Here is an 11,582-nt window from a genome sequence, read left to right on the forward strand (position 1 = left end):
ATCCAATTCCCAAGTTCATTATAGCCGTTCCATATCCTTTAAGAATCTTGTAATATACAACAAGTGATTGTCATACGACTATCCAAAAGAAACGAGGCTAAATGGAAAAGTGCTTATCAGCTACAAACAAGCGTAAACTTTAGTAAAACACGCAATATATATACTTTTTAACAGGTGTGAAAGTACCGATTTTGACCGATTCCAATAACCAACTTCGACTTGACCTATTTAATACAAAACCTGGGAGAAAAAAATCGAATTATTGGGTAAAAAAAAGCTAAATCATCATGAATAATAAAAGTATAGAAAGACCTCAATTGAGTATTGAAATTAATCATTCAAATAATCTATCTTCTGATTCAATACATACTTTTACATCTGAATCTCCTTTGTATTCAGCTTCTTGTACAACACCTTCATCTTCTCTTCCCACACTTTCAAGAGATAGTATAGCCTCAATCGATTCATATAGTTATTCAACTAGGATTCAAACTCCAATCAATAATCAACAACAAGCATCGTCATCGACATCATTTTATCCACCTAATACAGCTTCATCGATCACATCCTTTCAATCAGAAGAATCATACGATTCAAAAATGACGACTACCAATATACTTTCAAATCATCAACCATATTCAATGCCATCTGATTATAATTGTAATTCAACTTTCAATGACCCTCATTCTGAATCTCAAGTACTGTCTCACCCATATCAATTACCAATCGATTATCTACAAGAGACTACTAATCATTCTGCCGGCACTTACGAACCTTCATTATCACATGCTCAACATCTCGGCATCTCAGGATGGGCACCTATGTTATCTTCTTTTACCATCAATCCTCAACTCATGGAGTGAGTTTTTAGCTAGCTTCCTAAGACACTCAGGTCAGCTCGTGGCTAACATTTCAATCGCTTGTAGAGCCACTCCATCGAGAAGTCTAAGTCCTGAATCTAATGCAACTCTATCACCTGAAGCAATCGCCACCGAAGACATACCTGTACCAAGAACAATTGCTCCGCGTATGGTAATTATAAAATCAGCTTCAACAACTTTTTCTACCGATGAATGGTACGATGGACCTTCAGTATGGATTCGATCCGTAGCAGAATCTCATAAACAAAGAAGAGAAGCTTATTTGGCTAACCCAAAAGCATGGCCTAAAGGTGAAGGTGAACCAAAAGAACTTCAACCTTTAACGGACCATTGTCGTTTTCCACATTTATGGGAAGTTGAACAAGCTAGAAAAGATTTAACAGAAGAAGCAGTTGTAATTAAATTAATGAAAAAATCAGAAGCTACAATATCTAAAGAATTTGCAAGATGTCAAAAAGCTGGAGAAGAATTTAAACCACCACGTCCAATGAATAGTGCAATGGCTTTTGCAGATTTTAGAAGACCACAATGGGGTGATATGTATACAGATATGAAAACTGGTTCAATTTCAACATGGCTTTCTGCGGAATGGAGAGCATTAAAAGATTTACGTCCAGAAGAATTTGATTGGTGGACTAGAGTTTCAAAAAAATATTGGGATAAATATGTAGAAGATTATGATTATAAATTTACTAGAGCTCCAAATGGTGAAGGAAAAGGATCAAAAAAGAGAAAAGCAAAAGCAAAAGAAAATGCAGCAAGAGAAAAAGCAATTAGACTTTCAAATGAAGCTGCTAGAAGAAGTAGTTCTAGAAGTATTAATAATGGTAATAGACGAAGTGGAAATTCAAGAGGTAGTTTAGCTCCTCCAATGAATATTATTTTACCTGAACATCAACAACATCAACAACTTCATCAATTTCAACCTTTTGGTAGTCCAAATGTATTAGGTTTATCAGGTTTACCCCAACATCATATGACACCTACAACAAACATTACTCCAGGAGGAACTTCTATGCCATATAATACAACTGGTTATTTCGATGGATATACTTTCCCTTCAACTGAAGGTTCAAGAACACCTTCTCCACCTCATCTTCTTACTCCATTAGATGCTACTCACTCGTCTCATGTTCACTCTCCAGGATATCACCCACAACAAGCTTATTTTTATCCTACTCAAGCTCAAATAAATTACGCTCATCATCATGCTCAACAAGCTCAATTCCAACAACAACAACAACACCAAATAAATCCACAACACCAGCAATTACAGATTAACATTTGTAATACTGGAACATATTTTCAACCACCATCACAAACGATCATGAATAATCATGAATTCTTCACTCATTCCCAACATCATCAACAGACTCCTACTCAAGGTATCAATCACCATTTAACCACATTGGCTCCAAACAATATCCCTTCTCCACAGTAGATAAAGTAGACGATAGAGGACCCAAGTGTGGAACAACGTGAAGAAAGAAAAGGGGTTTCCGGTTCACGAGTAATGTATCTTCGGCATAATCAATTCATCCTACTTTTGTATCCTTCAACCTTTGTAATTGAGCATAAAGCATCAGGCATTAACGAGAATTATCATATGCATTAGTAGTTTACATCTAAAGGATACAACCTAATCTGACATGTTGAAATATATCTTGATGAACAATAAAATACCCGTTCAACTAGTATTTTTATTCGCTACGCTGCTTGTGAAGTTGGTTGAACCAGTTCCAGGTACTCCCACATCTGCTGATTGAGCAAGTTCGGTCTGATTTATTGCCGTCAGCTTTCATCACTGGCTACCACTTCAACACCAGTGCAGGAAGGTTTGATGGGGTTCCTTGGTCAAAGGCAAGTAGGTATAGTATGCTTTGTATCGTTATCAACTCACCTGTTGTTCCTTGATCAATTCCCTAAATTTCTGCAATTCAACACTATTCAGTAACCCGGACAAGCATTTCATTTGTACATTCTAAAAGCCACTCACTCCCCATAAAGCAGCTACAGTTGTGAATTCTTTTCCTACACCATATACCTCTTCTAATTTTCTATTGAGAACATTTGTGTGTCCTAGCAATTCTTCGAAGCCCTATGCAACAGCAGGTAAAAATTCAATATAAGTAAATTGATTAAAGCGGATCAACCGGACTAACCGCTGAAATCTCGTCAATGAGTTTACTTCGCTCTCGATCGAAGAAAGACTCTTCTACAGCCAGACTGTCAAAAGCAGTCGATGGTCGAGATAGCGACATGGTCGTTGTACGTTGCCCTATTGAGAATGACGACAAAGTGGAGGAGAATAAGGAAATCAATGTTTTCGCTTTTTCTTTTGTTAGTATTATCTTTTAAACGTGTCTTTTTGTATTTGACTTTGCTCGACGCGTTCAAAGAGGACGGAATCAAAAAATGATTAGTTTTAAACGAGATGAACACGCGAGTTATATTAAAAAATAGGATAAAGTGATCGGGATAAATTATAATAAACCCGCTTATTCCCATTATTTTACCTCCACTTTTACGATAATCACCCACCGTAGAATTTTAAAAATTATCACCCAACAATAGCAACACCCACAACCCAAACCTTAGTAGGTGACAATTCCAATCCATCTCACTTTCTATCTTTCTTCTTTCTTTCTCTTCTATTTCCTCTCTTTTCTTCTCTTCTCCTTCTCCTCTCCTCTTTTCCGATGCATAACTTCTTGGTCTAGCACGCCAAACAAACAAACTAAAAGTACAGTGTCTGGTTCGAGCACTTGTAAAAAAAGCAGCTACTAAAAAGTAAAGAAGCGGTTCTCTATAAAACCCTTCTTGATCATTTCCCCCCCCTCTTCCGAACCAAAACCCTCATTGCGAAAATTTTTTAGGTAGAATATTCGCGATGGCCCCACCTTCTGTACCCGCTTTTGAAGGTGTTGTACCTTCCAGCGACATCCCACCTGTTCAACAAGCCGTGTCATTAGCTCCCGCTGCTCATGCCGCTGTGGATGTCACCCCTCCAGCCTCACCAGCTCTTCCTTCGGCCACGTCTCCTCGACCCACCGTCAACAGAGCCGCTTCGTTCGTTGCTCCGGCCTCCAGACCTCTAGGTAGTCTTCACCCTCCAGCTATTCTCAAAGGTATTGACTATGAGGGTATGCCAGAAGAGCCTAAATGGGAGGATGCTATGGGTGAACCAGACGCCGTCCTCGAGCTCGCTGATGGATTGGCCTTGGCCGGTCACTCCTTCGGTGCTAAGAAATCAGTAGCAGGAGAATGCGTTTTCCAAACTGGTAAGCTACTGTCCAGACTACTGCTTTAGCCCATTACTCATACCCCGTAGGTATGGTCGGTTACCCCGAATCCTTAACGGATCCTTCTTACTCGTCTCAAATCTTGATTCTCACCTATCCCTTAATTGGTAATTACGGTGTACCCGAGCGACCCAATGTCGCTACTTCCAAGATACCCACTTCAGAGGATGCTCACAACGTTCCACCTCCAACACACCTTCTTGACTCTCTTCCTCTTGAATTCGAGTCTTCTCATATCCACATTGCCGCGCTTGTGGTAGCCAACTATCACCCAAGCTACTCTCACCACCTTGCCAACTCCAGCTTAGGTCAATGGCTCAAGGAACAAGGAATTCCAGCTATCTGGGGTGTTGACACTCGAATGTTGACTAAGCGACTTAGAGAAGGTGGTTCAATTCTCGGTCGAGTTCTCGCTAAACAAGGTGCCTCTGCTGTTGAAGGTCAACAACGAGGACGAGAATCACAATCTGGTGTCCTTGGAGGTGTCTCTAGACTCCTGAATGGTCTATCTGCTCCCTCTATGGCCAGATCCAATTCCACCGACAACGTCGCTTTGAACTGGAAGGAAGATTACGAGACCATTCCCTTCCATGATCCCAACGGTATCAACCTTGTCGCCAAGGTTTCGACCCAACAACCTACCATATATACCGCTATCACTGGATCAGAGCAAAAGGTCAACCCACGAACCGGCAAACAACTGCGAGTCATTGCCGTCGATGTCGGTATGAAATGGAATCAAATTAGATGCTTCAGAGAACGAGGTGTCGAAGTCAAGGTAGTCCCATGGGTGAGTGGGTGAGATTATAAGCGAGCGGCATATGCTAAACGGATTCCCTCAGAATTACGACTTCAACTCCGAGACCGAACCATACGACGGTCTTTTCGTCTCCAATGGTCCTGGTGACCCCTCAATGGTCAAAGAGACAATCGCTAATCTCTCAAAAGCCCTTGAAACCAGCAAAGTACCCATCTTCGGTATCTGTCTCGGTCATCAACTTCTCGCCTTGGCTTCCGGTGCTTCCACTCGAAAGATGAAATACGGTAACCGAGGTATGAACTTGCCATGTACTTGTTCATCATCTGGTCGATGCTACATCACTTCGCAAAACCACGGTTACGAGGTTGACGTCACCACCCTCAAGAACGGCTGGGAGGCTTTCTTCACCAACGCCAACGATCAATCCAACGAAGGTATCTGGATGGGTAAGAACGGTAAACCCTTCTTCTCAGTCCAATTCCACCCTGAATCTGCTCCTGGACCACGAGACACCGAGTTCATTTTCGATGTCTTTATCAAGAGTATGGTAGACTCCGCCAGGGAAGGCAAACTTGTCCCCATCGACATGCCTGGAGGTGAATTGGCTGATAACATCGCCGCTCGACCCAAAGAGCACGTCAAGAAGGTTCTTGTACTCGGTTCCGGTGGTCTCTCGATCGGTCAAGCTGGTGAATTCGATTACTCCGGTTCCCAAGCCATCAAAGCTTTGAAGGAAGAAGGTATCTACACCATTCTTGTCAACCCTAATATCGCTACCATTCAAACTTCGAAAGGTCTCGCCGACAAGGTATATTTCCTTCCTGTCACTCCCGACTTTGTGCGAAAAATCATCAAGCACGAGAAGCCAGACGGTATCTACTGTACTTTCGGTGGTCAAACCGCTCTTTCCGTTGGTATCAAACTCAAGGATGAGTTTGCCGGTCTTGGTGTCAAAGTACTCGGTACCCCTATCGATACCGTCATCACCACCGAAGATCGAGACCTCTTTGCCAAAGCCATGGAGGAGATTGGAGAAAAATGTGCCGAATCTGCCTCAGCTGTCAATCTTCAAGAAGCCACAGAAGCCGCCAACAGAATCGGCTATCCTGTTATCGTAAGAGCCGCTTACGCTCTTGGAGGTCTTGGATCAGGTTTCGCACAAAATGACGAACAACTTGCCGAATTGTGTAACAAAGCTTTCGCTACTTCTCCACAAGTCTTGGTTGAAAAATCTATGAAAGGTTGGAAAGAGATTGAGTACGAGGTGGTCAGAGATTGCAGAAACAACTGTATCACTGTCTGTAACATGGAGGTGAGCGAGTCGTTTGTTAAAATTCGTGGATATCGCTGACAACTCTGCAGAACTTCGACCCATTGGGTATCCACACCGGTGACTCCATTGTCGTAGCTCCCTCTCAAACCTTATCGGATGCCGATTACAATATGCTCCGAACCACTGCTGTCAATGTCATCCGACATCTTGGTGTCGTCGGTGAATGTAACATTCAGTACGCCCTTAATCCTTACTCCAAGGAGTACTGCATTATCGAAGTCAATGCCCGACTTTCTCGATCGTCCGCTCTTGCTTCCAAGGCTACGGGGTACCCACTTGCCTTCATCGCCGCCAAATTGGGTCTCAACATTCCTCTTAACGAAATCAAGAATTCGGTCACTAAAGAAACTTCCGCTTGTTTCGAGCCTTCCTTAGATTACTGTGTAGTCAAGATTCCCCGATGGGATCTCAAGAAGTTCAACCGAGTCAGTACCGCTTTGAGCAGTTCCATGAAGTCGGTGGGTGAGGTCATGGCCATTGGTCGAACTTTCGAAGAGACCATTCAAAAGGCTATCAGATGTATCGATGATCGATTCTCCGGTTTCGGTGAACATCTCGACGTAGAGGATATCGATCACGAGATCGCCAACCCCACCGATCAACGTCTCTTCGCCCTTGCTACCGCTTTCAGACGTGGTTACTCAGTTGAAAAGCTTAACAAGATGTCAAATATCGACCCCTGGTTCTTGACTAGATTGGAGCGATTGTCCAAGACTGAGAAGCTCATTGGGTGCGTAATGCATTTTTCTTTATGTCAACGTGATAATAAGCTGATCCCTGAACAGAACCTACAACGCTTCCACCGTTCCAAACCAACTTATCCGAAATGCCAAACAACTTGGTTTCTCTGATCGACAAATCGCTAAAGCACTCAACTCCAATGAGCTTGCAGTCCGACGACTTCGTATCGAAGCTGGTATCTCCCCCTTCGTCAAGCAAATCGATACTGTCGCCGCCGAGTTCCCCGCCTTCACCAACTACTTATACACCACCTACAACGCTAGTGAACATGATGTCACATTTGAAGACAATGGTGTAATGGTTCTCGGTTCCGGTGTGTACAGAATCGGTTCGTCTGTGGAATTCGATTGGTGTGCAGTACGAGCCATCAGAACTCTTCGAGAACAAGGTATGAAGACGATCATGATCAACTACAACCCCGAAACCGTTTCTACCGATTACGACGAAGCCGACAAGCTTTACTTCGAGAATATCTCTCTTGAAACAGTCCTTGATATCTATGATATCGAACGATCTAGCGGTCTCGTCCTTTCTATGGGTGGTCAAACCCCTAACAACATTGCTTTGGCTTTACACCGACAAAATGTCAAGATTTACGGTACCTCGCCAGAAATGATTGACACTGCCGAAAACCGATACAAATTCTCTCGAATGTTGGATAAAATCGGTGTCGATCAACCACTTTGGAAGGAACTTACCAGTTTCTCCGAAGCCAAATCCTTCTGTGACAAAGTCGGTTACCCAGTGCTTGTACGACCATCTTACGTTCTTTCCGGTGCTGCGATGAATGTGGTCTTCTCTGAAGACGATCTCGAATCATACCTTACTCAAGCTACCGACGTATCTCGAGACCATCCAGTAGTAATCTCCAAATATATCGAGGAGGCCAAAGAAATCGAAATGGATGCTGTCGCTCGAGACGGTAAGATGGTAATGCACTACATCTCAGAACACGTCGAAAACGCCGGTGTCCACTCCGGTGACGCAACCCTCATCTTGCCACCTCAAGATCTCGACCCGGAAACTATCAAGAAGATCGAGATTGCTACAGCAAAGATCGGTCAAGCTCTTAACGTGACTGGTCCTTACAACATCCAATTCATCGCCAAGAATAACGAAATCAAGGTTATCGAATGTAATTTGCGAGCTGCTCGATCTTTCCCATTCGTCTCCAAAGTTACCGGCATCGATGCCATTGAGCTCGCTACCAAAGTCATGCTCAGCTTACCTGTTACACCTTACCCAGATGTCAAGATGCCACCCAACTACGTTGGTGTCAAGGTACCTCAATTCTCTTTCAGTCGACTGTCAGGTGCCGATCCTGTTCTCGGAGTAGAAATGGCTTCTACCGGAGAAGTAGCTTGTTTCGGTAAAGACAAATACGATGCTTACCTCAAAGCTCTCATTTCGACCGGTATCCGACCACCTAAGAAAAACATCTTGCTTTCTGTCGGTTCTTTCAAAGAGAAGCTTGAAATGTTGCCTGCTGTACACAAACTCCACCGACAAGGTTACAACCTGTTCGCGACCGCCGGTACCTCCGACTTCTTCCAAGAACACGGTATTCCAGTCAAATTCCTTGAAGCTTTGGGTTCTGAAAACGACCTAAACCCTCAAAAGGCCGAATACTCATTGACTCAACACTTAGCCAACAACTTGATCGATTTGTATATCAACCTGCCATCCAAGAACAGATCCCGAAGACCTGCTTCATACATTTCCCAAGGTTATCGATCTCGACGAATGGCTGTTGATTTCGCCGTGCCATTGATCACCAACGTCAAGTGTGCCAAGCTCTTCATTGAAGCGGTTCTTAAGAAGCCAACCTTCGACATCACTAGCGTAGACTACAAGACTTCTCACGAGACCTTCTCTTTCCCAAGTCTCGTTTCGGTCCAAGCCTTCGTGCCCGGTGCTGCCGAGCCCAACTCTAATGACTTCAGCGAGGCAAGTCAAGCTGCCATTCGAGGTGGTTTCACCGTTATGCAAATGGTCCCTCAAGGTGTCAACTCCGCTGTCGAAGACGAAATCTCCCTTCAACGAGCTCAAGCCAATGCTACTGGTGCTTCGCACTGCGACTACTTCTTCTCCGTTGCTGCGACTGGTGATAATGCATCCCGAGTGCAAGATGCTCTTGCTGCCGGTGCTAAAGCCTTGTTCATCCCATTCAACAACTTCTTCGGTTCCGTCAACAAGGTCACTAGCGTTGCTCAACACTTCGCTGCTTGGCCAGCAGACAAGCCAATTGTCACCGATGCTCGAGCAACCGATCTCGCCTCAATCTTGCTTCTCGCAAGTTTGAACAACAGGTCAATTCACATCGCTAGCGTATCAACCCGAGATGACATCGCTCTGATCGCTCTTGCCAAGGAGAAGGGATTGAACGTAACCTGTGATGTTTCCATCTACGCATTGTTCTACTCTCAAGCCGATTACCCCACCGCCAAGTGTCTACCTTCCGCTGAAGATCAACAAGCTCTTTGGGATAACTTGGCAACCATTGACATCTTCTCCGTAGGTGTTCTTCCATACGAACTCGGTACCGCTCTCGACAAACCTGTGTCAGCCAGCTCAGGTGTCGCTGAATCCCTTCCTCTCCTCTTGACCGCTGTCGCAGAAGGTAAACTCACTCTAGACGATGTGTCTCTGCGATTGAGCGAAAACCCTAGATCCATCTTCGGCTTACCTGAACAGTCCCAAACATACGTTGAAGTTGAGGTCAACCGAAAATCAAGCTTCTCCCCATCGGACAACAAAACTTGGTCACCTCTCGATGGCAAGTCTATAGCTGGGGCTATCCACCGAGTAGTCATTAACGGCCACTCTGTCTTCCTCGATGGACTGTCTTTCTCAATGCCTCTCGGTCGAGACGTATCTTCTGCTGGATCCACTAGACCTCCTGCAGCCAAACAAGCTCGAGGCTCCTTCCTCAGCCAGAAGAGACCTTCGATCACTGCCCTCATGTCACCAACACAAGAGCGATCATCATCCTTCGGTCCTCCAGCTAACGACAAGCTAATGTCTCTGTCATCCGCTCCAGTCAACACCTCTCCTGTTCGAAACCTTCTTTCCCTTACAACTTCTCAGGCTTTCTCTCGGCGACACATCTTATCAGTCAAGCAATTCGACCGAGAAGATTTACACGTTCTTTTCAATCTCGCTTCTGAGATGAGAGCTCAAGTCGAACGAAGTGGTTCGGTCGACACCCTCAAGGGCCGAGTTTTGTGTACATTGTTCTACGAGCCTTCAACAAGGACCTCGACTTCCTTCGAAGCTGCTATGAAACGATGTGGTGGTGAAGTTGTACAAGTGACCGCTTCTACTTCCTCGGTACAAAAAGGAGAATCATTGGCCGATACTATTCGAACAGTCGGTTGTTACTCCGATGCCGTTGTGCTTCGACATCCAGCTGTTGGATCTAGTAAATCAGCCGCTAAGTCTAGTCCAGTACCAATAATCAACGGTGGTGACGGTATCGGAGAACACCCAACGCAAAGTTTGTTGGATGTCTTCTGTATTCGAGAAGAGTTGGGTTCAGTCAACGGTATTACCGTTACTTTGAGTGAGTTTTTCCCTTTTCTTTGAATGCGGTACAGCTTTACTGATACTATTTATGTAGTCGGTGACTTGAAGAATGGTCGAACTGTCCATTCACTCGTCAAGCTTTTGTCGCTCTACGACGTTACCCTCAACTTCGTATCACCACCATCTCTTACAATGCCCGATTCCGTCAAATCTGAGGCTTCCAGAGCCGGTGTCAAATGGACCGAATCGACATCACTGTCTGAAGACATCATCGCTAAATCCGATGTTCTTTACGCCACTCGTGTGCAACAAGAGCGATTCGAAAATCAAGCTGAATACGAAGCTATCAAGGATATCTACATTATCAACAATGATGTCCTTGCTAAAGCTAAGGAATCAGCTATCGTCATGCACCCCTTGCCACGAGTCAACGAGATTGACCCTGAAGTAGACTTCGATTCCAAGAGAGCTGCTTATTTCAGACAGATGAGATATGGTCTTTTCGTAAGTTGATCGAGCTTCACCTCTCAAATTCGAAACTCGCTAATCCCACTGCATCTTTAGGTCCGAATGGCCCTTCTTACCCTTGTTCTCGGTGCTTAAGATATGTTCATACTTGTTGATCAATAGATTGTCTTCTATCGGACTTTGTTAGGAATTTATTCTGTTTCCCTCCTTTTTCCTTTTTTCACTTCTCTTGCATTTTTATACAACAACCATACAACTTAGACATAAATTGCTTTACTTTGCTTTTTATATGTAACCACGTACAACTATATAAATAGATACATCATGTGTTTCTACTAAACAATTGCCCAAAAACAAAAGGATATAACTTCTTTATGCATTGAATCTCTCATACAGTATACAATGCTCTCTGGACAATGACAAAATGTAACGGAAATTGGTGTACAGTACTTCATGTATGTAATTTTGCATAATGCTTGAGATGTATACGATACTAATATGCGAATATGCTAATGTATGAATATGTATATGCTACTGGATTTCTTGAGACTGATCTTGTTCTCACCACAATA

The 11,582-nt window shown here is 43.9% G+C and overlaps 3 protein-coding genes across 3 annotated transcripts; 2 read left to right on the forward strand and 1 right to left on the reverse strand.

Annotated features, from left to right (window-relative positions):
• Nucleotides 1–287: 287 nt before the first annotated feature.
• Nucleotides 288–2,322, forward strand: I206_105662 (uncharacterized protein; the record flags this gene model as incomplete). Its single annotated transcript, XM_019155184.1, has 2 exons — nucleotides 288–859; nucleotides 927–2,322. 2 exons carry the CDS (start codon nucleotides 288–290, stop codon nucleotides 2,320–2,322), a joined length of 1,968 nt encoding a protein of 655 aa, XP_019011338.1.
• A 246-nt stretch (nucleotides 2,323–2,568) lies between these two features.
• On the reverse strand, nucleotides 2,569–3,142 carry I206_105663 (uncharacterized protein; the record flags this gene model as incomplete). The annotated part of the gene is made up of 4 exons (XM_019155183.1): nucleotides 2,569–2,658; nucleotides 2,782–2,811; nucleotides 2,878–2,979; nucleotides 3,044–3,142. 4 exons carry the CDS (start codon nucleotides 3,140–3,142, stop codon nucleotides 2,569–2,571), a joined length of 321 nt encoding a protein of 106 aa, XP_019011337.1.
• A 629-nt stretch (nucleotides 3,143–3,771) lies between these two features.
• On the forward strand, nucleotides 3,772–11,145 carry I206_105664 (carbamoyl-phosphate synthase, large subunit; the record flags this gene model as incomplete). Its single annotated transcript, XM_019155182.1, has 7 exons — nucleotides 3,772–4,162; nucleotides 4,213–4,973; nucleotides 5,026–6,255; nucleotides 6,306–7,006; nucleotides 7,062–10,579; nucleotides 10,637–11,046; nucleotides 11,107–11,145. 7 exons carry the CDS (start codon nucleotides 3,772–3,774, stop codon nucleotides 11,143–11,145), a joined length of 7,050 nt encoding a protein of 2,349 aa, XP_019011336.1.
• Nucleotides 11,146–11,582: the final 437 nt, after the last annotated feature.

Source organism: Kwoniella pini, chromosome 7 (genome assembly GCF_000512605.2).
Source record: "Kwoniella pini CBS 10737 chromosome 7, complete sequence".
NCBI lineage: Eukaryota > Fungi > Basidiomycota > Tremellomycetes > Tremellales > Cryptococcaceae > Kwoniella > Kwoniella pini.